This window comes from Buteo buteo, chromosome 11 (assembly GCF_964188355.1).
Source record: "Buteo buteo chromosome 11, bButBut1.hap1.1, whole genome shotgun sequence".
In the NCBI taxonomy this organism is placed as follows: Eukaryota; Metazoa; Chordata; class Aves; order Accipitriformes; family Accipitridae; genus Buteo; species Buteo buteo.
This window is the reverse complement of record NC_134181.1, coordinates 23309809-23336704: the sequence shown is the minus strand read 5'-3', so window position 1 is coordinate 23336704 and position 26896 is coordinate 23309809. Positions and strand designations below refer to the sequence as shown.

The 26896-nt window shown below is 38.7% G+C and overlaps 1 protein-coding gene across 2 annotated transcripts in view; it reads left to right on the top strand.

Moving 5' to 3' along the window:
- RSPRY1 (ring finger and SPRY domain containing 1) overlaps positions 1 to 26881 on the top strand; it is a 40409-nt gene extending 13528 nt beyond the window's left edge. The window contains exons 3-16 of one of the 2 annotated variants that reach the window (XM_075040521.1): positions 778 to 1274; positions 5296 to 5348; positions 6850 to 6962; positions 9673 to 9799; positions 11260 to 11318; positions 11677 to 11743; positions 12461 to 12592; positions 13861 to 13976; positions 15316 to 15459; positions 18277 to 18388; positions 19185 to 19287; positions 20806 to 20958; positions 23109 to 23213; positions 24145 to 26881. In XM_075040521.1, the coding sequence (XP_074896622.1) occupies positions 928 to 1274; positions 5296 to 5348; positions 6850 to 6962; positions 9673 to 9799; positions 11260 to 11318; positions 11677 to 11743; positions 12461 to 12592; positions 13861 to 13976; positions 15316 to 15459; positions 18277 to 18388; positions 19185 to 19287; positions 20806 to 20958; positions 23109 to 23213; positions 24145 to 24241 (1728 nt within the window). In that variant the 5' untranslated portion in view covers positions 778 to 927 and the 3' untranslated portion in view covers positions 24242 to 26881. The remainder of the gene's footprint in view (positions 1 to 777; positions 1275 to 5295; positions 5349 to 6849; positions 6963 to 9672; positions 9800 to 11259; positions 11319 to 11676; positions 11744 to 12460; positions 12593 to 13860; positions 13977 to 15315; positions 15460 to 18276; positions 18389 to 19184; positions 19288 to 20805; positions 20959 to 23108; positions 23214 to 24144) is intronic. The other variant, XM_075040522.1, reaches the window with a different exon arrangement.
- The last annotated feature ends 15 nt before the right edge of the window (positions 26882 to 26896 follow it).

Sequence of the window (26896 nt, the reverse complement as noted above, 5' to 3'; positions counted from 1 at the left end):
TGCAAACAATTTGAATCAAGAACGATTTAATTACATTTTGTTCCCAAAAAGGGAAGATTGGTTTGATGCTAGATATGAACAAGCATGCAACCCGCACAGAAAACACCACTTTCAAAATCCCAGTTAGATTTGTAGGCATTAAAAGGGTGTCTAATTCCTGTTTATTTCAGGGTCAGTACTTGGTGGTTTTTGGGTGAGAATCCAGTTGATGTAGTCACGTTCCAAAAAGACGCATTTATGTGCAGGTGGACTAATCAGTTCACTGTTAAATCTATTGTTTGTTGAGATAGGCCATAACTCTAAGATTGGTTCTTTACAATTTTGGCTATTTTGTAGAGTCTGTCTGGAAGTGGTACTGAATATTCCTGATGTGAAATGAGAACCTTAAATGTACAGGCTTTATTTGGTTGGCCTAAGCAGTATGTGTCTATAAATGGTAAAGAACAAATGAAACTGGTTTGTTAGTACTTAAAGGGTAGCAGTGTGCTAGATTTAAGGACAAAGTTGTTCCTCTGCATCCAAAAAAAATGGAAGAAATGGGAAATAATAGGTAGTGTAGAAAGGAATGGTGTGTGGGTGAGAGCTACTTACCAGTGAACTTCCTCCTCCTCCTCCTCTTCCTTCCTTTCCCCCTCCCTGCAATAGACTTCAGGTACAAACCTTATATTTCCTAGGTGCTTTATCCACCAAGACTGATTCCGTTTACTAAAATAGGAATTCTTCTGTTATTCATTAGAAGTAGTAACACTGATTCTTGTTTTGGGTTTGCTTTTTCAGACCTCCTTCTGGATGACCAATGTGTGTGTTAACCTATTATATCGGAAACTAAGTCTCCAACTTCCTATTCATTCCAGCTGGTAGCAACGCATATAATGCAAAAAAATCACAATTCAGGATCACACAAACATTACTCGTAAAACTTTCTAGATGATTGTAGTTGCTTTGGTTGTGTTCTATGCTAGCAGAAGCCTTTTTCAAGGTTTACTGTTGACTCTAGAGCACCACATTCCCCGTTTACTGGGAGCCTTGGGGGCTAGCAATATGGGGAACTCGTGTGTTTGCCGCGATGACAGTGGAGCAGAAGACAACGTGGAATCTCGGAGTCGGCAAACGGAGAACAGTAGAGTACATGTACCTGAAGCAAGAAGCCATCCAAGGGACCCTGTCCGTCCACCCAGGAGGGGTCGAGGGCCTCATGAACCAAGAAGGAAAAAACAGAATGTGGATGGGCTAGTACTTGACACACTGGCTGTAATTCGGACGTTAGTAGATAAGTAAGTACCTCCCCAAGGAATAATTCAACATGAATGAAAATGTTCTTGTCTTCTCTCAAACTGTGGCTCCATCCTCTCACCGATCTACACCTGACCCTCCCTGAAGCAGCCACGTGTTTCCATCTGGAGGCTTAGGAGAGGAGCACCTTTCCTAGGTAATAGAAGTAGCTCCTGAGTGCCCAGGTACAGACTCTTCCAGGAGCTGAGGAGCTTTCTCACAGGTCCTGTATGGGCCTACACCCAGGTGGGATGAGAAGTGTGCTCAGTATTTCTTACCTGGCATAGATACACAGTTTAGGAAGCAATGAACACTCTAGAGTTTGGGAACTTCTGTCCTAAAAATTGGTGGTTGTGCAAGTTTTCTGTTTGCAGGCTGCATTTACTTCTTTGGAAATGGTTAAGCAAAACAGAGCTTTGATAGCTTGTATAAACAGAGGTTTTCTTTCTAGTTTTAAGTCTGACTACTTTTTAAAGACTGCATGTTGTGACTCTTCAACTCATGATCCCAGTAGTGCATTCCTTGCATGCTCAAACCATCCATTAAGGTTGTGGGGCATATTTATGGATTCATCCTTTTTTTTTGTTTGTTTAGCATTGCTTTCTACAAAGCTTTAAAAGGACCTTAAAAATGATGGGTTATGTTAGCTCATAACCTTTTGGGTTAGGAAAGTTGAGTTGGAAAGGCTAAAACAGAAGGAAAAACACCATTCTAGCATCACAGCTGGGATTTGAGTTCAAGGTAGATGACGCTCGGGATACGTGAGCCTTCGTTCATATACCTGCATCATTACTCTGTAATGTGCCTGCAGAGAAGTTTGCCTTCCTGCTGTAAAATGCTTTAAATGGAAATACCAGGGCATATTTTTCTTCCTGAACATTTGAATCTAAGGGGTTTTTTTAACAGGTTTTATTCTGCAGTCTGTCTTCAAATCATTAAGTTAAAATCATGGCAAACTTTTTTGCAAGTCTCTCCCTAATCTTGCATGCCTTCCCCTTTCCCCTAAGTTCAGCTCCTTAAGCTGTTTCACAACACTTCTGTGCATAGTTGATCCTGTTCCTGTGGGTCTTGCAGTTGGTTTTGTAATCTTGTAAGCACTTTCCTATGCTACTGAGGGACAATAAGTGTAGTTACTTGACTGATCCTGGAGTTCTGTTTCTGACAAATTCCTGAAGCTACTGTATTTATTTTTTTTTAATACAGACTCCAGTGATATACTTTCGTAGACTCACACAATCACATAGATTGGAAGGGATCTCTTGAAGTTCCTCTACTCTAGCCTCCTGCTTAAAACCCAGGTATAGTAGGAACAGGTGGTTCAGGGTTTTATCCAGTCATGTGTTGAATGTCTTTAGAATATAGAGATTCTCTACCTCTTTGAGTCCCTGTTCCAGTGTTTGACCACACCCATTGTTGAAATAAGTAAATACTTTTAAAAGTTGGAATTTCCCATGTTCCAACGCACCCCTGTTGCCTCTTGTCCTGTTGCTGTGCTCCTCTGAGAAGAGCCTGACTCTGTCCTCTCTGCTCTTTCCCTTTACGTAGTTGCAGCAATATAATTTCTCCTCCTTTCCATTATCCCCCCTTAAGGATGAACAAATCTATTTCTCTTAGCTTCTGCTTGTATGTCATGTTCTGCAGCCCTCAACCATCTTGGAAGCCCTCAGCCAGACATGTTCCCTTATAGCAAGGTCTGTCTTGTCCTGGGGACCCCAAAAGTGGGCTGTACTTGTATATTGGTTTCCCTTGTTTCATATTAAGGCAGTTGGTAAGACACAGTGGGTTTTATAACACAGCTTAATATTCAAGTTTTTGAAGATTAGACAGACCTATGTCTATGAATAATGGAGGGGTCTGTTCATAAGGCAAACTATCTAAATGTGTCTGAAAAAAAGTATAAGGAGCCTTTCTGCTAGACTTGAAGCTAATGATAGCCCTTTTTAGATTAATAGGAATGTTCACTTGGTGGGGGGGAATTAATGTCTGCAAATCTTGGTTTTCAGTGTAGATGAGAGACTGTAGGAATAAGTATGTTCCATTACCACCTGTTCCTCCTAGAGCCTGATTTTTCAGTTTTGAAAACACCACAACTGAAGGAAATGGTAGGGAAGCTGACAAATCTCTTTTCATGTCAAAAAATGTGCAAGAATAAAGTCAAACTAAAATGAAACTATGTAAGTAACAACAGGTTGGAAAGACGGGATTCAGTGCAATATAGTACAGCCTTGAGGAGCAAAAGATAGCAGTCTAAAGAATGGAAGGCAAACCCCTTTTTCTGACAATTTTTTTCCAAATTCTATACTGAAAGTTAATACATAGAAACACTCTGAGATTAATTGTAAATTAAGCTGTTATACTATGATCTGCAATGAACAGTTGCTTTCCCTGTTTGGTATTTGTTTGGGTTTTCTTGTTGTTTTTTTGTTTTATCAAATCTCCAAGTTTGGACCTAAAACATGACAACTGCTTTTATCCTGTCATATCTAGACATATCTCTTTCCTAAAAGGAAAGGAGTTTCATTTCCTAGCCTCAGAAGGATAAGTACTAATTTTTTGAGTTTATATGAAGTGCTGCTTTGCAAATTAGCAAAATGCCTGTTTTGTTTCCAATTGAGGAAGGTGTGTGCTGGAGGGGATGTTTGGAAATGAAGTTTTTAAATGGCAAATCATTGGGACAGGACTCTCCTTTGCTCAGTGCGAGTACTGCTAACACCTGCTACCCATGACAGAATCAGAAATCTTGCTGATAAAAAATGTCATCCTTTTTTATCGTAGCCTTTACTTGTACTTATGGTATTTTTTTTCTTCTTTCTTTGAGTCTTTACATCCTTTCTCTTGACATAATTCTGCTTGCAGTATTATACTTCTTCCTCCTGGGGAGATTAGTTTCCAGAAGAAAGGCAGAGATGCTTGGAGGAAAAAAAATAATACTATTTATTTCAAATGTTATAGCAATATAAAAATGGGTTAAACTTCACTTTTTAGCATTTTCTTATGGAAATATTTAAGAATGAGTTAATTTTTTTAAGAAAAGCATGTATTTACATTGTATATTTTTAGTCAAAACTGAGATTTTTCTCTTCTTTTATAATTAATCCTTCCAGAGTAGGTAGTTTTATTATCTGCATGATTAATCAGTCTTGAAATTTTCTAAAATTAATCTGTATTTTGCATTTCCAATTTCATTTCAGAGCTGTGGGATAGAAATTGGGTGTGGAACATCTCACTCTAAGCCTGGGGTTAGCTCACAGTGCCTAAGTAGCACTGAATAAAGCATTTAGGACATGCTGCTGCATAAGCTTTTTTTGGACCTGGAGGTGCTTACTGAATAGGATTTTGAGATCTTGCTTCAGGTATTTCAGCAGCAGTGCCTGTTCAGATAAACAGACCTGGCCATAGCTTCTTGTCCTTGCTTCAGCAAACCAGACTGAGGAACTGATCTAACTGAACTTTTTATGTTTTTTCAAGTTGGAAAGGGGATTGGGTTAAGTATCTTCTCTTAAACTGCCTTAACTATTTCTTACAGCTCTTGTTAATGAGTTTGAAGCCTATGATGCTATTAGGTGGCTTGCCTTTCAGTTTTGTGGGTTTTCTTAAATTTATATATTTAGCAGAGAATGTCTGGGGGGAAAAAAAAATCATGTTTAAGCTATGTCCCTTGTGCAGCGCTCTTGGTTCACTTCATGACCTCTGACGTATAGTCTCCTGTTACATACTCTGAGGAACCTGCTAATGAATAGCACTAAGCCTAAGCATTATGTTCGGCTTTTAGATGTGCAGATATGGACCACCGTTTCATTTATCAGCTATCGTAGACATGCAGTTGTTGACTTTGAGCTGGGGAAAGGCTCAAACCCCATCTGTGTTTCAGATCTGAAAATGGCATTAGCAGTCTGCGGTCTATGTAACTTTCTTTTGTTAAATACTTACTGGATTCATTTTCTGTCTGTGTATTATCATTTTATTCAGTGTATTATGTTGATGATTGTACATAAATTTTGACCTGTGTAATATCTCTTTCAGTGACCAGGAGCCTCCTTATTCAATGATCACGTTGCATGAAATGGCAGAAACAGGTATCAAGGCACTGTGTTGGGCATTTCAGTTGTGACTCCAAAGCAAAAGGAAAAAAAAAACAAATCCTCTTTTGTTGGCGAAGAAAAATACATGCTAGCAGTATGTGTTACGACTTGCTGTAACTAGGGATGTGGGATCCAGTTCTGCCCTTCAGAAGCTTCTCTGAGCTCATGGCATTTGCCTCAGTTTTTTTGAACTCCGTTAAACTTACCACGTGAACTCTCCAGAAGCAGTCAATGGATGGCCACAAACACGTTGTAATGGCATTAAACTGTAAGCCACAAAGAATGTCTGTTTGCAGTAAGGCAGAAACAACCCATGTATGTATGTAGACGTGGTTTAAGCCCACATGCTCCAGTGTTGGCAAATAATACATACTTTTTGGTTTGGGTTTTGCTGTCTCCTTAGACCTCTGCTTTATTGGTGTACTTTTTTCAGTCCTGTCCCTAAGTACTCTGGCAAGGTGAGCCATATTTGTGCAAGGGCTGTTTTATCTTTGTTACAGTAGCAGAAATTCTCCTAGCTCAAGACCTCCACCAAATTTCTGGTTTAGGTGAATTTTTGTCTGTCTTGGTAGAGTTGATGCTGGTCTTAGGAAATGTATTTCTATATCAAAATAAATTCATGAACTTGATTAGATATTACAGCAATTCAGTAAAATGTTTTTCAGGGGAATGTGCTAACAAATCTCAAACCCCAATGTGTTACTTATATTTACGTGTCATTGTTGAAGGGAGTGCTAAGTCTCTTCAACTTCACTCACTTGTATGCAGATACAGACTCTGTCTTTATTTTGACTTCTAAGGGAATTACTTTCTTGTAAATCTAAATCTGTTTAGTAGTTTAACATCTTATATGTGGGTGGTTGTTTACTTGCATGTAGAAGTCCTTGTTTACTCATTAAACAGTAGGAGTCATTCCTTATGAAAGCAAATTTTCTTTAGACCACGAGGCATGGGACAAGGTAATGCAGTTCCTCTGAGGCCCGTGTTACTTGAGGGAACTCAAGAGAGCTCTGATTCTGGCTAGAAAATTTTTTTTTCAGTGTCATTATGGATGCACCATTTAACACCTAAGCGTTAACAGTGGACATTGAACTTTTGAGTATCACGCTGGAACAAAGTGCTTGTCCATATGGGTCATGACTGTTCCTTCCCAATACTAGTGGGAACTAAAGGATGCTCTGGCCTGGGCAAGACTGTTCTCCAAACAATAGAGACATTCACTATTACCCAAGCTGCTGCTGTAAACTTTTTTTTTCTCCTTGAATTTAAACTTTTAAACTACTGCAAACTAAGACATTGATGTAAAAAGCAAACTGGTTTGGTGTTTTCTTTGGGGTTCGTAGTTTTGTTTTTTGTTGTGGTGTTTTTTTTCGTGGTGTCTTTAAACTCACTGGGTAATTTTGAGGATTTTTCAATTTACATTTATGGATGTATTTTGAACACTTTAGAATTGCAGTGTTAATTCTAAGTGTTACTTCTGTTTTGTGGTTGACAGATGAAGGCTGGTTGGAAGTTGTCCAATCTTTAATTAGAGTTATTCCATTAGAAGATCCCCTGGGACCAGCTGTTATAACGCTACTACTTGATGAATGTCCGCTGCCAACAAAAGTGAGTCTAAACCATATGTATTTAGCTGTGGCTGAATTTGTGGTTGCCACGCCCATGATAGTTTCTGAGTGGGTTTCACCAGAGATGCAACACTCTATTACCTGTTCAGGAAAGGGTGTAACTTGCAACTTTGAGTAATTTGTGGTTACTTGGTATCTAATTGCTATGTAATGCTAGAAACATGGGGGTGGGAGTGGAAGATAAATCTGGTCCATGGGGACGAACAAGACGCCTTTGTCTTTAGCTGCTTTTCTTGCTGTCCTTTCCTGCCATGTGGTACATGCATGCTGTGCAGTGAGGGTGTACAGATGCTGCAAAAGCAGTACAAAGTTATGCTGTTTTGTTCTCAAGTTCTGAAAGCTGTGTATTTGCAAGTCACTATTGAATTTGTTCTTGCCCTGCACGTAAGGAATGCAACACAAGTGTGTGTGTTAAGTTAAACAAATGACAGTTTTTTAACTATGAAATACCTAGATACAGTTTTGGCAAGTTTGGATACTTTTTTTTTACTAACCACTAATCTGTTTTTTGGATGGAAAGATTGACCTGAGGTGTTTATACTGTGTTGGTACAAGTGTTTTAGTGAGTGCCTCAAGCACTTCAAGATGCTAACCATTGTTGAATCCCTTCAGACATGATAATTGTACAGAGAACTTGTCTGCCTTCAAATGCTTGTCATGATCTCATTTCATCAGAAATTGATGACGACATCATTGCAGGTTTCATTTATCAATCTACTTCTTATGCTGCCAATTTTAGTTTTCAGTTTGCATTGTTAGGGATATAAAAAAGCTGGTAGCTTTTTGTGTTACGTAAATAGATGAGTGGCTGGAGAGCTAGTCAAGCTCTCTAACTACCCAAAGTGCTTTTTTTTTCTCTAGGCTATTGATTAAAGTCATCTGATACTTTTTAACAAGTTAAATGTTGTGTGATGGCTGTTGCATAAACTGCAAAATTATTTTGAAATAAGCTATGATTAGAAATTTTGGCTGCTTTGAAAAAGAAATCAGGAAATGGAGACCACTGTGAATGTGCCAAATGAAGAGTGATCTTGTATTTTTTGTTCGGCCTTACAGTGTACTTGGCAATCAAACGATTTGTTTTTCAAAAGCATGTAACTTTTATTTAGGTATTTTAATTTTAAGGAGCTAGCTATGAGATAGTTGATCTTAACAAGACAAAAGGAATAAAATGCCTGTTTCTGGAGTGTACAGAGGTTTTTTTCCTGAGCAATCTCTTCACAGCACAGGGAGCTGCGGTTGTGGGATCTGCTGGTCACATGCAGCCTAGTAAAGTGTTTGCTGCTGTTGATTTTCTTTCTATTCAGAATAAGTTTAAGTTTTTGGACTTAAGGGTTTTAAGTCAGTGTCCCACTTCTGTGACAGCTGCAGAACAGCAGCAGGCTGTATTTCATCTTCTGTTAGTATAGGCTATGAAGTCCATAAAGTTAAAATGGCAGCACAGTAAACTGTTTATTCTATAAAGTCTTTATTTAACTCAAAATAGTTGATCTCTGTGACAGTTCTAATAATGGCTAAAAGCTGTATCAGAGTACATCAAGAGTCTAATTTTAGTGGCGCTTTTCCATCCCAAGGCTGTGGCTCAGTCATCCTTTCTTCTTTCTCTATTCTTTCCACTTAGTGTCAGTCCTGTTGATCAGTTCTGGTTTTGTGGCTTTTCTTTTGGAACATAACTACTTTTCGGTGTGATCTCCGTACAGACCTCAGACTCTAGTGCAGTAAACTGATTTGAGTGTGGCTCAGAGTACAAATTTAAAAAAAAAAAAATATATATATATATTCAACTTGAGCAGTACTCATTTTTTCTCCAGATGGCCTCCTGATGACTTCAGTGTGAGGAGTTCTTCTATTTTAATTAGATCCTAGCCTGAGATTGTGCAGTTTCAATCTGAATCAGCTGAAACTTTCATGAAGTCTGGAAAGTTGAGGGGGTTTTGGAACTTTGCAGGGTGGGGTGCTTCCTGTGGGATAACTTGTTCTGGCTCTAGATTAATGTGTAACTACTCTGAAAATGGAGGGTGTGCTCTAGATCTATCTTGAATTTTATCCATACCATACTGCCTGAATGAAGCAAGTCAAAGCATGGGATTTTAGATTTATTACTCTCATTGGTTACTTCCTAAATTAGCATGACTACAGAAGGCCATTTATGCTCTCAAGAATACCATTTATGATGTCCTCTAAACCTGACAGCATCCTAAATTTATGATGGGGATGTGGACTCGGCGCGGGGGGGGCAGGTCAGGCATGTTTCTTTAGTCCTGAATTCTAAAGTCTCAAACAGACCTTTTGTTTTGGAAAGGGTGTGAGTTTTAGGACACTGGAAACAGATTGGATGGCAGTAGTGCCATATGTGCTGATTGGTATTGTTTGCCTTTGTCTACTATTCTAGTTTTATTGCTATAGGTAACTCACTTGTCTATGTCCAGAAGTGTCCTGAGTTGTTGATCACAACAATGACCAACAATCTGGTGGTAATTTTAAAGTTACAACTCTTTGGTATGTTGAACTTTTCTTCCCATCTGTTCTTTATTATCTTATCTTAGAAGATAACCATCCTATGCTGTCTGTAATACGATGCTGACTTTAGTAATATAGTGTAAAAATAATTTGGTTTTACTATATTGAGTTAGGGGGAAAGCCATATATGTCAGTAATATTGAAGAGATTTATGATTTTTTTTTTTTCAGGATGCATTACAAAAGTTAACTGAAATATTAAACTTAAATGGAGCTGCTGCTTGCCAGGATGCTTGTCACCCTGCCAAACACCGGAATACTACTGCAGTACTGGGCTGCTTAGCAGAGAAGTTAGCAGGTAAAGCTGTGGGATTCTTCTGAAAGCTTTCATTTGGCTTGCTGAAGCACCTTCTGCTTAAGCGCCCATGATGCAGACTAGTTCAGAAATGTTTTCTTAGAACTGAATAATGCTCTGCATTGAGGGGAGACCTTGTGTGACAGGTGTGACACAATCTACTGCTTGATTAAAATGTTGAACACTCACTAGCTTGGGTCTGAATGAGCTGTTCACAATCCCAGATACTTAAAAAGTTTAAATCCTTCTGATGTATGGTTAGTGATTGTGGCTCAGTGTTTGTTTATGGTATATTGCCTAACACTGGTAATCAGTTTTTTCTATAGACCTACTCTGGCTGTGGGTGAATTACTGAGAACACGTAGTTCTTTAGCCAGTAGGCAGGAGTATCAAATTAGTAGTCATGGAGGCTGTATAGAAATAGAGATGCTCTTTCCGCTAAACATGTATTGATCTATTTTAGTTAGCTGACAAGATTCCCTCTTCTGTGTTACTTAAAAGAAAATTGCTGGGATTCTCTTTTAAGGTGACTTTTTGTATAGAACTTTTCATTCCCTGTCATATTTAGTACCCTGCTGGAAACTGATGATTAAGTTTCCTTCCTGCTGATGGTCAGTTTTGTATCTATTTTTTTTGCTCCTTTTCTGAAAGCAGACAGGAAAAGGAGAAAAAAGTGATTGCCAGGTATCACCCAATGGTTATTAAAAAATAATTTCAATATTTCTGTCAAAAAAAGTAAAGAACAAGGGCAGGAAGTATTTTTGTACTATAATACTTCTACTGTTATACTAAGTCAAAATGAGATCCTGCATCTACTTTCATCTTAGTGGACACGGGTCTCATTGTATCAGCTCAGGCAGCAAATCTGCTAATGCTGTGTTGGAACCCATTGCAATTTGTTAGAGTTTGTAGATGCCAGAGTTTGATTCACTTGTATCTCTCCCTTGATTAAGCAGACAGTATTTCAGGGCATTTTTTTTTTTTTTTTTTACATTGGCTGCTTGCTATGGTGCTGTTGCAAATTGTATAATTAACTATCAAGTAGGCTATATTAGATGCTCAGTTTTGCTTATTTGGGGCTACTGATAAATGGAGCTGGTCTTCATATTTTGATTCTGGAAGTAAAGGAGTGCCAGTCTCTTTTGAAAAGTAATGAGCATGAAAATGCTAAGCAGGGGCTGGTGTAGTCTTACTTCAAAATCTCAGAAGTGTGGCTAGAGCTCTGTACCCATTTACAGCAGGTAAACAGAATGTTTGTAATTTGCCAGTAGCTGTGTAATTATTAAATGGGTAGCAAATATTTGACCGGGAACAAAGATAATTGTTCTGTATTATAGTTCTGGTTTGCTGCGAAGTTCTTGAATCTTCTTTAATTTGTTGCCTTGTCTTTAAAAGATCTGTGAGTATGATGATGAATATATGGTAGTTCCCATGGATGGATTTAATTCTTAATTTTCTTTTAGGTCCTGCAAGTATAGGCTTACTCAGCCCAGGCATATTGGAATATTTACTTCACAGCTTGGTAAGTGTCTTCAAACTTTTTGGATGTATCCGTACATAGCAATTATAATGCAAATTATTTTTTATTATTATTGTGAAAAGTTGGGGTCATGTTTGGTAAATACTGGTAACGTATGTTATAGAAAGCTGAGATTCCAGAGACTCTGTGGGGTCTCCATCCGTGGAGATAATTAGAAGTCACTAGGACAAGGCACTGAGCAGCCTGATCTACTTGAACCAACCCTCCACAGGAGGGTGAACTAGAGGAGGAGCTTTGGAGGTCCCTTTCAACCAATATCATTCTGTGACAGACTAACAGCTTTTCCTATCCATCTGTGCTGGGTACTTACTAAATAACTTTTCTTACTGCCCATGTTTAGAACTTCCAGTCCCATCCGACAGTGATGCTTTTTGCACTAATAGCACTGGAGAAGTTTGCACAAACAAGTAAGTATTAGCCTGATACTGTCCTTAACAGTCATACTATGGCTTCTACTGCATGATTGTCACTTGCTTCATCTGATGACAGTTGTGAGCATGACAGACTGGATTGGTGGAAACACAAATGTAGAAGAGAAATGTTTGTCCACTTACAGGCAAGAAGAAATATTTATTGCTTTAGTGACATCCCTCTACCCCTCAAAACCCTGCTGAAACTCACTGCAGTCCTTCCCAGTTAGAAATTGCTGTAGAAGGACTTATGACATGAGGCCTTTGTTACTGAAATAAATCTGTATTAGAGATGGAGGACAGCTATGACTGGGTATTTGCAGGCATGAAAAAATATTTATTGCTTTAATGACACTCCTACCCACAAACCTTTAAGAGATTTGCTGAAACTCAGTCCTTCTCACCTTAGAAATTGCTACATAAAGACTTATGACATGAGACCTTTTTTACTTGAAAAGAAAAAAATCTGTATTAGAGAGATGGAGACCAGCTGTGATCTAATAGTCTCTTGATGATGCAGCTCCATGCTAAGAAGTGGTGTATCTGACTGCTCAGTTAATTTCATGTCTGCTTGGGGAAAGGATATCATGCTGTTTATAATGCTGAGGTTTAAAGATGGGGGGAGGCTTCTACTGTGTTTGTAGAATGTTACTATTTTTAACTAAACTTATGCCTAGATTATAGCAATTATTCTTTTTTGCTCTTAAATTGCAGGTGAAAATAAAATTACAGTTTCTGAATCGTGCATTAGCGACCAACTGGTCTTGCTAGAGAAATGGACAGATAATGCAGACTATTTAAAACGCCAGGTTGGATTCTGTGCCCAGTGGAGTTTAGACAATCTGTGTAGGTATAACGAAGGGATGGATTCATTTAATATTAATCACGTCTCCAAAGAAATGGAGGACTACTTTGTGTGTGTTTTGTATAAGCACTTACTGTAAATATACCTGACTGCATTCGTAATCACTCTCCTTCAAAAACAAACAAAAAAAAGGGAAATAAATCCAGTATAATAGCATGGAAAGGAAATTTTGGCAAGGAAAATGTTTGTGAAAGGAAGTGGTTTGTACTCTGCAAGTTAGAGCTGCAATGAAAATTCTTCTTTGCACTGTATTTCCTGGAACCCATGCTTCAGCAGACGTGCTGAGTAGCTAAATAGTGCAGCTCTGTCTCTCTGTGGAACAGCTGGATTACTGACTTATCCTGGTGACAGTCACTACTGTGATCGTATGCCAGCAGTGCAGTCTCAAAGAATTCTTAAAGACTTTTTAAAGATTTGGTCTTGTGATCAAAATTGAAAAGTGCACTTTACTAAATCTATCCTTTTGGATGACTAATGGTCATGAAATTCACTTGTTTAGCTGTGACTTTTGAGGGTGCAGCAACTCTAAGGATCTTGTAGTTTCTAATGCCTTTTAGATAAATTTGGGTAAAAGGTGGTGTTGGGCTTTATTGGAGCTGTAGCCAGCTTATGGAAGACCAATGTCAATTGTGTTTAGTAAACATCTGTGTAAGTGTTGTAGCAAGTTTGGGATATGTGATGGGTTCTAAGATAAGATCTCTGATTTGTAAATTAACATGCATGTGTCAGCAATTTGACACCTGCCAAGATAAATGCTTCTGATCCTTCTGTGTAAAGACGGGATGCAGGGAGAAAGAGCTGCTTTGGCTCAGTTCAAGTTCATCACATACCTGAAAATGAGAGAGTGAAAAACTTTAACTCTTTGTTTTCCTCTTCCCCCTCCTCAAAACCTTTTTTGCTGTGATGAATCAGAAAAACTGCCCAACTGAGTATCCAAATACAATGGTAAATCCTGAAACATTGTGGCATTTTGGTATGAACTTGGATGCCTTACATTTGCCTGTGGGTTTCCTGAAAGTAGTAATTAGATTGTAGAAGCTCTAGTCAGAGGTATAGGTTGTGTTCTTATGTTTAGAGGATATTTAACACACGGTGTATTGGAAGTGATGCTGTTTTTCATGCAGGCAAAACATCAATATTTCATTCAGTTATGCCAAACATTAACTGGATCCTAGAGAGTTTGATTGCCACTGTGTGAAATGTTTAAAGTTTTGCTGCAGCAGTGATTAAAACTAGTTTTATTTTGCAGTTTTAAAAGAAGGCAGGCAGTTTACATATGAGAAGGTTGACTTGACCAACATCAGGGCTATGCTGAACAGTAATGATGTCAGTGAATACCTGAAGATCTCACCACATGGATTAGAGGTAGGATATCATTTCATGATTTCAACCTAAAAAGGAGTCTGAAGAAAAAGGCAGGTTTTAACTATTTTTGTTTGCTACTTGCTTCTGTGATTTCCTAGAATGAATCAAAGTTCTCTGTCAGCTTTGTATAGAAAACTTGCTTCGTCAGAGGATTGTAACATCGCTACACTGATCGCAATTTGTAGAAATGTTCACACTAAAGTAACACCTGTATCTGTGCCCCAAAACTTTAGAAAAGTGAGGAGGATGCTTAAGAGCCAGCTGATTTTTCACTCTTTTCGACTAAAGTTGTTCACAAAGTATAATTCCTATTGTTTGTGCTGTCTAGTCTTGAAAAGCCCATAACAGTAGTATTTTTGTCTCAGCCATATGTTTTTTTTCTTCTTCTGTTACTGTCCTGGTTTCAGTTGGGATAGAATTAATTTTCTTCCTAGTAGCTGGTACAGTGTTATGTTTTGGATTCAGTATGAGAAGAATGTTGATAACACACTGATGTTTTCAGTTGTTTCTAAGTAGTGTTTATACTGAGTCAAGGATTTTTCAGCTTTTCCTGCCCAGCCAGCAAGAAGGCTGGAGGGGCACAAGAAGTTGGGAGGGGACACAGCCAGGGCAGTTGACCCAAAGTGGCCAAAGGGGTATTCCATGCCATGTGACATCATGCCCAGTATATAAACTGGGGGGAGTTAGTGGGGGGTGGAGTGGATCGCTGCTTGGGAACTAACTGGGCATTGGTCAGCAAGTGGTGAGCAATTGTATTGTGCATCACTTGTTATGTATATTCTAATTCTATTATTATTAATTATTTTCTTCCTTTCTGTCCTCTTAAACTGTCTTTATGTCAACCCACCAGTTTTATATTTTTTTTTATTCTCTCCCCCATCCCACTGGGGAGGGGGGAGTGAGTGAGCAGTCACATGGTGCTTAGATACTGGCTGTGGTTAAACCATGACAGTTACTTTCTCTAAAAACTTGTTTGACTACTCACAGATTAATTTTTATAAACTAACATTGAATACCTCTCTGTCCATACCAGGAGTCAGCTAACAACCAATGACTTGAGTCTCCCTGTGTTGGTTGTCTTAATCTTTAAATTGACTCTGTCAACTCTATTCTCTTCCTCCCCACCCGCCCTGTGGCTTACCACTGAACAATTTTCAGTCTTGCCTACTTGCTAGTTGGCGTGACAATTATTGCTATAAAGAGAGGTTGCTTTCTGTCTGAAGTGCTTCTAAAATTAAGTTGGTGTATTTTTATACGCAAGAAACTTGATCCAGGGAAGAAAGGGGCTTGTTTGAATACTAATTTTGTAGAAACTTAATTTTTGGTTTGGTTTTGGTAGGCTCGATGTGATGCGTCATCCTTTGAAAGCGTTAGATGTACGTTCTGTGTCGATTCTGGAGTTTGGTACTATGAGGTTACAGTCATTACTTCGGGAGTGATGCAGATAGGATGGGCTACCAAAGACAGCAAATTTCTCAATCATGTGAGTATGTGTAATGCCATCTAGGAGATGATGCAACTTCAGTGTTTTTCTGCTTACAACACCTATGAAAATAGCTCTGGTTATTTTGTGGTAGTAACTGAGCACTTGCATGTTTCCTTCAATCTTTCTGTACTTTCATGAAACTGTTTTTGCTGAATTTAGTGGTACAAGTAAAGGCTGTATTGTCATTGCTACAGAGTGACAGTGGTCATACAAGTCATGCATAGCTGCTAGCAGTGACAGCTTGTTATCTACTTGCTGTTGTCTGCAAGCTACAAGGAAATTAGTTCTTCTTTCTTGTGGCTTAGTCTCTTCTTGCAAATTCTTTACATAACAGCAGTGGTTACTGTCTGGTTTTGGAAGTAAACTACTACTCACTAGGTACTAGCAGATTATAATGCACTCACTTTTACACAGGTCACCAAGCAGCCATTTGATTACCCTTTTTAACATACTTTCCTATGAAACTAACTTCCACAAGGGAAATAATTATTTAAATTGACTCTGGGATAACATGGTATCATTGGATCTGCTGGTAGCAGCAATATGGTATGGGTATGTGACAGCTTCTTTTTAATTAAAAATAAGGACTTCAAAAAGATTAAACCTTTTACCTTCTTGCCTTTATTCTGATAATATAGAATAAGTACACTGCCTTATTTTATAGTTTTGCTTTGCTCTCCCTCTCATCCAGATAACTTAGCATCTTTTTCTTAATTCTCAGTATTCTTCCTACTACTTTACTTTTAAAATTATGTACTTCCTAGCATTAAAGCAAAATGTGCCATGTGCATACGAAGTCCAAACCTATAGTCAAAGAATAATCTTGAATATTAGTAGAGATGTAACTAGGACTTCTTTCTTCTTAAATCTTCATGATAACTCTGTATGGCTGTTATTAACTCAGTATGCTGTAGCATAATTTGCTTCAGTATTTCCATAATACTAAAAAAGCCTAATGATTACTAGCCAAAACACTTGTCTGCTTCAGCTTAGAGAGGACTTTCCATATTATCAACCTTCCAAACTTCCATTAAACTTCATTAAAGTGCAAGCTGGAATTTTACTACAAAAAGCAGGTATGGCCTAGCCTACTTCCACTGACCAGAATGGAAATACAGCACTGGGATTTTAAGTTGACACTTCTACTGGCTGAGATTGAGTAAGAAATGTACCTGTAGCCCTTCTTTATTGTTTTAACTGCATGGCTTTCTGTTCCTACTTGGAATTTAATTTAGGAGAAGAATTTTATAAATATATATAACATAGAAAAGCAGTTAAAACTGCTTATTTGTGATTATTATAGAAAGTCATTCTACAGCTGAGTCAAATGCAGAAGCTAATATGAAGATAGGCCAAATACATGTGAGTATGTATTGATAGTTGGGGCTATGAGAGAAATACATCAAGGAGATGAAACAAACACCATTGGCAAGAAACCCAACAGGGGTGGGAGGGTAGCTTTTCTCACTGTTTAACTTAAGTCTTCCTGTGAATTCCATAGTCTCGCTCCATTTCTTCTAATTATTCATGTAAATAGCATTGTCCTTTGCTGGTGTATAACATGCTACACACGTGTGTAACTCTACAGTCCCACATTCCTAGCTTGGAATTGCAAGTGTGATTTAAATGAAAAACCCCAAACCACACAACAACAAAACAAAACTAAACAAACACAACCGAAGAAAAATACCATATAGACCTGGCCTGAGCACAGGCGTTGTAGACATTGAGTGTAATGGAAACTGTTTGAAATAAAAGGCTGTGTGTCTGCCTTTAGACTGCTAAGAGGCTTAAAAGATTTTTCCCACTTACTGTTAAGAAGCTTGATGTATATGTATCTTTCTGTTTGTGCTTCCTGTACAAGGTATGAAAATAGGAAATGTCACATCTCTGAGCAGGATGATTTTTCTGTTGCTACAACTGTTTTGCTGGTGGCTAAATGCCACTTATTTAAGTTCATCAGGTGTCTACTGAAATACGAGGATATTATCTTCTGGGTATGTCACAAACATGGTCATCAAAGTAGCCATATGCTCCTTATTTACAGCATGTATAACAAAGACTAGTCCTAAATATGACATTAAAAACCCATTAGCTGGGCTTAGCTTTAATTTGGGAATCAGAGGCTTGTGTAATCAGATGCTGTCTAGTATTTGCATTCCAGGCAAACCATGCTGAGCTTGAGGAAGTTATCTTCTATAATGCTTTTGGGTTTTGAGTTTGGGCTCTCCTGCATGACAGATTCTTCTCCCACTCTGAAACTTTTAGTTTTATATTTGTCTTGGACCTTGGGACTATCACTTGATAACCTTTTCACAAACTGAGAAAGGCTGGCACTGAAAGGGACACAATATGCAACAAATTCAGTGAGGGGACTATGGGTTTGTTCCCTTTTTGTGTACTGTGTGTTCTGGTGGCACTTGGCTATCTTGTGGGGGAAGGTGTTACAAGTCTGGTATGGGTCTTCAAGATAAGAGAGTAGTTACACTTCTACGTTGACTTTTTAAGATGCAAAAAGTCAGCTATTTGGGTACTAGCCTTCTGATTTTTAAATATTTTAATAGACAGGAGTGATTTCAACTCCGAGAATGCAAAACACCTTGGAGACAGTATCTCCTTCTTCCCCCCTCCTCACCCTAACAAATTCCTTTTCATGTGAAAATGAAACTAAGGCTAGTTTGAAACAATTATCTTCATAGCAGTGGGAAAAATCCTTCCTGCTCTTGGATGAATGGTTTAGTTGAATAAAAATAAACTTTAGTCCTTCTGTGTGAGGAATGGCTGAAGACTGAAATGCTTTACTCTTTTCTAAAGGAAGGTTATGGCATTGGGGACGATGAATACTCCTGTGCATATGATGGCTGCCGGCAGCTGATTTGGTATAATGCCAGAAGTAAACCACATTGCCATCCCTGTTGGAAAGAAGGTATTCAGTCCATCTTCTGCTGTTTATCCTAACTGGATTTCTACACAGGATTTTTCCCCTTGCAGGTGTCTAGAAAACAGTTTGTTAGTAGGTGCAAACGGAGCAGTTACTGCCTAATCCTGATGATACTGAAGGTTTAATAATTATTGTGCCTTTACTAGTATTTGCAATGGTTTAAACATACAAAGTGGGCACCACACTCTTGTTCCACAGTCTGTGTAAAGAGAATCTTGTTGGTTAAATGCTTTTTCTTTTCATAGGCAGAGTACAAATCATAGCATCAACTAACATTGCTGGACACTAATCATAAGACTTTTTCCTAGATGTTTGTAGTCCTGCAAACAGGCTTGAAGTGTTCCTTCCTGGGTTGAAAGAGTTATTTTAGAGAAGTGGAAAAAAATTACTAATTTAGAGATCGAGGTTAAGGGGGAGTTGCACTGTCTTGCTTACTTTAAGTTCTTTAATAACTACTTGGACAGGAAAATTCTGTTCTTGATCTCAGCTTTGAAATCTTGGTAGGAGTCTGTGCATGCCATGCTTGTGTGAACTGTGCTGCCTTCTCTTCTATTAAAAATTTCTCCCAAGGATGGCTAAATTAAAATGCCTCTGAAAAATAAGCATATGCACAAGCATATTAGAAACTTAGTCTTCAGCAAGCGTGTTTCTTCCTTTATGCTTTTGCAAACAGTTCCTTTTGAGACACCTCATAATGAGATATATGATAATTAAAACAACTTTCAGCTGTTGGCATTTAACAGAAGTGAAATCTTTAAATTATCTTTGTTTTGCATGTAAGGAGACACAATAGGTTTTCTACTAGACTTGCAAGAAAAGCAAATGATCTTCTATTTAAATGGAAACCAGCTTCCTGCTGAGAAGCAAGTATTTTCATCTGCTGTGTAAGTATGTGCTCATTTGGAAGGATAGTGACCTGTATGGATAATTGTTTTAATTATATGAAAGGTTTCCCCTTTGAGATGCAAATTCATATGTGCTTACCTGAAGCCATTATTAAGCAGGTTTCCCAATTGAAAGTTGCTTAGAAATCAGTGAGAAGGATAAAATTTTACAGGTGGATTTCAGGGTCCAAAATAAATACTTTGGACCTTCCAAAGGTAGGTTCAACTCAGTGTTTTCTACTGTCAGACTAGCACAGCATTGAAATAGAATGAGGCTGTAGCAAAGATGAACAAATGTCTAGTAGTACATAAGGATTTTTCGATCTTTTAAAAAATAAAGCCTCAGTCCTGTAAATGCTGAAGTATTAACTTCTTGCCATTCACTGGGGCCAGCTCTTGTAGTAGCATATTGAATATTCATGGAAGGGCATCTTGAGTAGCATGGAAGGACATCTTTTGGGTAGCATTACAGAAAGGTGTTAGGCTTATTTTGCCAACTCTGTTCAAATTAACACATGGCTAATTCCTCTGAATCTTGTGGAGAAGTTCAGCCTTTTAATTCTGAAAAGATAATCTGGTATGATACTTCAGAGAGAAGCCATGCAGTTAAATTAACATTACAGTACTTTGTAAATGAATACTACTGTGATAATAATTTCATTCATATTTTCTCCTCAAAATGAAGTTCAAGATGCAAGCAAAATAGTAATTCAATTTAAAGTGTTGCAGAACATCTTGTCCGTTCAGCTTGCAGTACTCTGTTCTTCATGTGGAGTATGTCACTGATACTCAACAGATTCTGTTACTTGGTTAGAACTTAGGGTATTAGTCAGCATGGGCCCTTTCAGTAAATAAAACTGAAAGAGGTGATAGTTATGTTTTTACAAGGTGTCTGTGTGGCTGTGAAGAAAATACAGCTGTCCTGAGTTAATCCTGCAAGGGCAAGGAGGAACAGATGGGCATTGGGCTAAGAGAGCTCAGACCTGGATTCATCCTGCACTGGTTCCACATGACAAGTGTACAAGAGTTGCAAGTTCCCCAGATTTGTGCCTGCTCAAATAAAGCAGCAGGAGCAGTGGTCATGGAGGTGTCCCTTGCAGTTGGTACTGTTCCTCACAACTGTGCTAAACAGCAGTTTGGATGAAAAATCCTTTTTCTAGTGCTGAAGGAGCTGAGCTGATCAGTGTGAAGAGGATCAGGTTGTAGGCTGTTTAGATACATGTATCTGCTCTTACTGTTACTAATCCTTGTTGTAGAGTAGGCAGCCTTTATTGACTGACTCAGCAGTAAATTCAGATAAATCCTTATTGTAAATTCGGAAGTTAAGAACTAAACAAGGAAAGTATGTGCAGCTGAAATGATGTTAGGTTTTTCTCCCAATTTGCTGTAGAACACTTAAATAGAAGGAACTTGTCTCTGTGTTTTAGGGTGTATTTTTGTCTGGTAATACCAGTAACATGTCTGGAAAGCTCTATTATTGTTCAAGTCATTCTAAAATGTCTGTTCATCGTATTGCAGATCTGGCTTTTTTGCTGCAGCTAGTTTCATGTCCTATCAACAATGTGAGTTCAACTTTGGGGCAAAGCCTTTCAAGTACCCACCATCAATGAAGTTTAGTACCTTTAATGATTATGCCTTTCTGACAGCGGAAGAGAAAATCATTTTGCCCAGGTAATCCTCTTGTCTAGTTTGAGAGTGTTTGCATATGGAGAAATAAAATGCTTCACTTCCAAGTTGCAGTCTTACATCATACTTGGCAAAGTTAATCTTTTATGGGGTCACGCCTCCGTAGGTCTCTTTCAGAAAAGGACTAGACCATAGGCTCCAGTGCAACTTAATGAGTAGGGCAGGAGATATACAATCGAAATTCATTAAACCAAAATATTTTTTTGGTATATTAAGCTACATTAAAATTAACTAGTACTGCACAGTAAACTATTTTACTAAAAAGTGCTTCCTGCTGTCTAAGAATGATTAGGTTGGTTGAGGAGGTATAGTCTTAATTAAAAAAAGATGTCTTATTTAAAATTGACCTAATTTGTGACAGTGGCAGCATGGAGGTACTGAATGATTGTAAGACTTGAAGTTGTCCTTCTTTTCTGATCCAGATGAAAATTTCTCCATTTGTGAATGGTAGTACCAACAAAGGTTATTCAAATTTAGAAGTGCTTTTCCACCTAAATATAAATCAAGCCAGATAGAAACAGGTTTGGGTACATTTTTCCTTAATTTACCATATTTCTGACAGGAATGAAAACTAATAGCTCTTCTGGCTTGGGTCATTAGTAATGAAATATCTTCCTGGAACACAAATAGTAACAGTATACAGTGTAGTCTGGATATAGGGTACCCCAGATTTCCAACTTTGTCTAAAGATGGCCATGGTGGTTGAAATAATCTTTTGTTGCATCTAATTAAGTGGGGACAGGGGTTCTTCTTGGAGGTGTGTACCCCCGGCTATAATAAAATTCAGAGACTGGTTTTGAATTATCTAGGTGTTCCATCAAGTGTACTTGAGGTACCCAAGTATCTTAGTGTTTAAAAAGAAAACAAAAAAATACCGTACTCTTGGATCAGAGTCACAGGCTGACAAAGTATGAGGCTTGTGATATTGCATTTATGCAAAGAAAATCAAATGCAACTTGCAGGACCATTTTGTACTTGCAGAGTAATTTACACCTGCTTGTGGCTACAGGTGTTTTAAGTGAGAGTCTGATTTAATCCCTTAAGATGATCTGTTAGTTATCAGTCTTGGTCAGCCCTGTTTTCAAATTGTGTTCTGTCTTATTAGTGTCATGTGCTAGATGAGGGGTTTTGCAGTTTTTAGCTGATGATCAGATGTGATTGTTACTGATGTCATTCTGGCACTACTCTTGCAATGTTTAAGCATTATCTGTGAGAGCTATTATTTGATTGTGCCAAAAGGTGTAGGGAGAAACTGGGGGGAACTGATTTCCTGTTGATGCCTGATGAGAAACTTGGCCTCCTGTGTTAGAGCCTATTTAGTATGTGATAGCACTGAAAGGCTCTATTCAGGGTTGGACACTGTTGCTCTTTGTGTTAACAAAGATCATCCCTGCCCTACAGCCTGAACTGTTTGGAAACGATAAGCCAATCCTAAATTAAAAGATAGCTTTGATCTTAAAAGTGATAAGGAAAAAAAGGCAAGGGCCTAAGTGGACCCTAATTATCCATGGCAGGAGTTAACATAAACTCATGCAGAGTTATGCTGAATTTAATGCATCTAGCATGGGGCATAGTCTGGGCTAAACATGTCGCCTTGCCATTGAAGAGTTTTGACATGTAGCGTATGTGTTCTAAACTTGAAATGTCTTATTTCATCAAATGGGGGATTTTTATCCATTTACACTCCCTTGTGGCAATTGCTGTAGTGGGCTGTTGATTTTGTTTTCGATTTCTATTCTTTTAAACTGTGTTACAGCATTATAGTGTTTCTGAATTTTGTTGATATGTGGGTTTGTGTGGTTTATTTGGCTTTTTTCCTTAACTCTTAAAAGTACACAGATACTAAAGAAGATTTTTTTTTAAATGTTCAGCTGTAGGGGTTAGAAGAATTGTAATCTAATGCTCTCTTTGTCCCTTTCTGACAGACCAGAATAGGGAGTCGAAGACTGTGCTGAACATCTCTGGGTGTGTTAAGCCTTTTTTGTGGGAAGTTATGATCGATGTTTATCAGCAGTAGTGTTGAGTAGCACAGGCAAGTGTTGCATTGGTCTTGATGCAATACTCAGAATAGTTATGAATCTATCATTTTGAGTCAAACTAATGTGGGGGGGGGGTGTTTGTCTCTCTCTCTTCAGACACAGGCGCCTGGCTTTGCTGAAGCAAGTGAGTATCAGAGAGAACTGCTGCACGCTTTGTTGTGATGAGGTAGCAGACACAGAACTCAGGCCGTGTGGACACAGGTAAAACCTTACAAACAACCCAAAACCAAAGAAACAGGAAAATGTATGTGTTTGATGTTCAGCTGAGGTGAGACCGGATGCAGTCTTTGCTTGATTGACTCCCCAGCATAAAGGAAATAACCCCTCCTTTTAAGGATGTGACAGATAGAGGTTAAGCATAATATTCCCACCTTTCCCCTCACCCTGAGCAGATTTAATCCCTAATGGTGTGTGTGTTTGGGGTTGGGGAAGTACTGTGGCTACCAAGTCTTAATTCCCTGATACCAAAGGTTTTACTGATGAGTACTTGTTTAGTACTGGTGCTGTGAAATCCAGATCTCATGAGGAGAGCAGAAAATTCATTATATACTCAAACACTCATTAAGCGTTCAGCAAATGGGATTGTCTCAAGTCACAAGTTCATCTAAAAGCTAAAAATGGGACAGCAGTATGAGTAATACCATAATAGCACTTTCCTGCATTTAAGCAGTGTACTAGGAATTTAATCCAGTGAAGTCCAGTTCCTTAGTGTTTTTAGAGCACTAATGGAAGCAGTCTTCCTATGGGTCTTCTGTCTAGATGCTGCAAAGATAGAAAGAGAAGAGACATGCCCAGTGTGTCTCCACAAGAAGTGGAGACTGCTTCACACAGGGCACTGGGGCTGCTGTTCTCCAGACCAGAGAAGTGTTAACACTAACAAAAGCATGCAGATGTAATCCTGACCAGCTGCACTAGTAGTTTGAGGTCTGTAAGATGCTGAGCAGCAGGAGTTCCTCTCAAAGCCTGTGGATCCACAACACCTGACTTGCAATTCCTAATCTTGGCACTGAAAGACTTACCTTGACTGTGTTTCTAGCAGGCTAACTAAACTGCTCAGTGCTTGAATTTTTTTTGTTTGTTTAGTTTTTTGTACTGTAAATGCAGACTTCAACTGATTTTTCTTCTCCTTCAGTGACCTGTGCATGGAGTGTGCCTTGCAACTGGAGACCTGCCCTTTGTGTCGACAGGAAATACAAACCCGAGTCAGACAGATCTCTCACATTTCATGACACACGTGGAGAAATACTACAGACTTGTTTTTAATGAACTCCAACCAATACTGAAAGGGGAAAGCATCTCTAACCAATCTTTACGCACATAGAACCATAGCCATGGCCAGATTTCATGCTAAACTGTAATCTGTTTATCTTAAAAAATGAAATCTTTAATAAGCTATTTCAAGTTGCCAGCAACGGGGACTGGTTTCAACAGTAAGGAAAGCTGGTAGTCAGTGTGCTATGGCTATTGGTTCCTCCAAGCAAGACCATAGGAGAGTGTCTCTCTTCCTCCCCCTTTCCTTCTCACCTGTTGCAAGTGTTGAAAAAATTTGCACTGGAAGTACACGTACAATGCATTTTAGAAAATAAGTTAAAAGAAATATCTCCTAAAACAGGGCTGTTCTGTCTTGTGCTCAAAAGTCTATTTTTGGCAGAAGTCAGTACTAAAAAGAGAATGCCAATGTTTTCCTGTTCAATGTAGCCTCCTGCTGGTCAGAGACTCTGTATTTTCCGACAGTGGATATTAAACTGCTCACAGACTTAATCTGTACACAGACTGATTTGAAAAGACAGTGTGGAGACTGTAGAGAAACTCACATGTTTTAATAACTTGGTGATTCCAAAGAATGTTCTGATTTGTTTTTAAACGTTAAAAGATCGGTGGTATTTTCAAGTACATAATGTTTCTGATGCTTTTAACTTCAGTACCCACATTTTTTTGTGAGGATATAATTTTCAGGAGGTATTCTTAACTAATTATAACACTGGACTGGAATTAATTTGATATTCTGGGTATTTTTTAAGGTATCATCAAACATCTTTTTTAATCAGTGTTGTTTTTGAAAGTTATATTCACTTTGGAAATATTGAGCTATCTTAGATTGGAGGAGAATTTTGGGCCAGTTTATTTAAAAAAAAAATGTTATTTGGATAGCAAGTTCAGTCTTATTCTGTAACTCTTTAAAAATGCACCTTGCTTGCCACGTGTCAGTCCTGCTCTGAGCAGGTTTGGGGCCACACTTTGTATTTTTGGTAGGGATCATACAGTGGGAATCTCTGCTCCAGTTTAATTACACATTTGTGATGTTTGTATGTTAAGGATGCATTTCAGCAGGCAGCTTTTGATTGTTTTACTAGGTTTCTACAAGGAATCAGGGTTCACAGCTGGTGTCAGTGAAGTAGCACAAAAATTGGTGGAGTTATGCTTATTTTGCACCAACTGAGGATATGACTCGGTCTCTTCCAAGACTTATACAGGTTGCTTTTTTAAATTATCTGGCTATATAGTAGAACTTTACTAATTCACACACAACTTACACCAAAACCATCCCACTTCTTGGCAGTGATTCAGCAGCAGAGGCTGTTGTAGTGAATTCTCATGCTGCGATGATTCTTATTTTTAAAATCGTTTATTATCTTTATTGTACTATCAAGTATTGACAAAGCAGAGCTGAGGCTGCTTCTTCCTGCTGAGCATTCTTCCTTCCTGCTGTCCTAAATAGGAGCTGAAGGCTCTGCACATGGGTCCCAGAATCAAGCTCTCTAGCAACTCCTTTCACCTTCTGCCTTTGCTAACTCAAGGGTGCTGAATTTCATCCAGAGATTAAAAAAAAAAAGTGTCTCCATTGAACCTCTGGAGTACAATGTGTGAATTAGAAAAGTTCTGTCCATTGTTTTCTTGTTGACTTTTTTCCAAATATAGTCTGAATCCAAAAACAGAGTGCTGGTTAGTCTTTTTGCTAAAATGTGAATTCTCTTCCGCCTTGGATGCCTGTTTTGATTAAAGTCAGACTGGCAAATCTGTGCCACGGGGACCTCATTTCCTCACTAACTGTCCTTTATGATGTTTTGCTGTAATCCATGTTGCCAGTCAGGGCTGAGTCCCTTCCTGCTCAGTGCTGAGTGAGCAAACGTGAACACCATCACTGCCACAAGGATCTTAGTATTTCAGAATCACTTGAAATGAAGTTTTAAATGCTTCCAAATGCAATGATAGGGGTTTTATCCCTAAGGTACAAAGATGCAAACGATAACTTTAGGGAAGAGGTGGGACAGAACCATTTTGAACTCTGCCTTAATAGATTCTAGTAACTTCAGGGCTTTGGTTTCCCTGGCCAGGATTAACTGAGGTAAAATTTTCAGAAGTGCCTAGGACTCCTGATTCGTACCAACTGCTGTATGAGATTAAGCTCTTAAGGCCCAGGTCCACAATGGCTTCTAGGTATCTGGTGTCCCCTTGAAATGGAGGTGACCTAAGGGCCTTGCTGCCTTTGTGGACGCGGGACTAAGTGCCTGCATTCTTTGTTGAAAAGATATGAACGCTTTGGAAAATTTTGCCCCAGACTGTCTTCCATGCAGCTGGTGCTGGGCAGAGAAAGCCGACGGTGCCGGAGGAGGGAGCTGTGTTGCAGAGAACTGTCCTGTTCATTTCACAGAGGAAGAGACTGTACAATTCAACTGACTTTCTGCTGAAATCCACGATGGGGGCGTCTTTGTAAAGCTTGATCTTCTATGACTGGTGCAGTGCCCCCCTTGGTCCCTGCATGCCCCAAAGGCTCTAGGGCCGGGGAGGGGAGGTGGTGGCTCCGCAGGCCCTCAGAAGGCAAAATGAATTGTAGCAAAGTTGTCCATTCAACAATAAAAACATCTTGAAGGCTATTTGTTGTT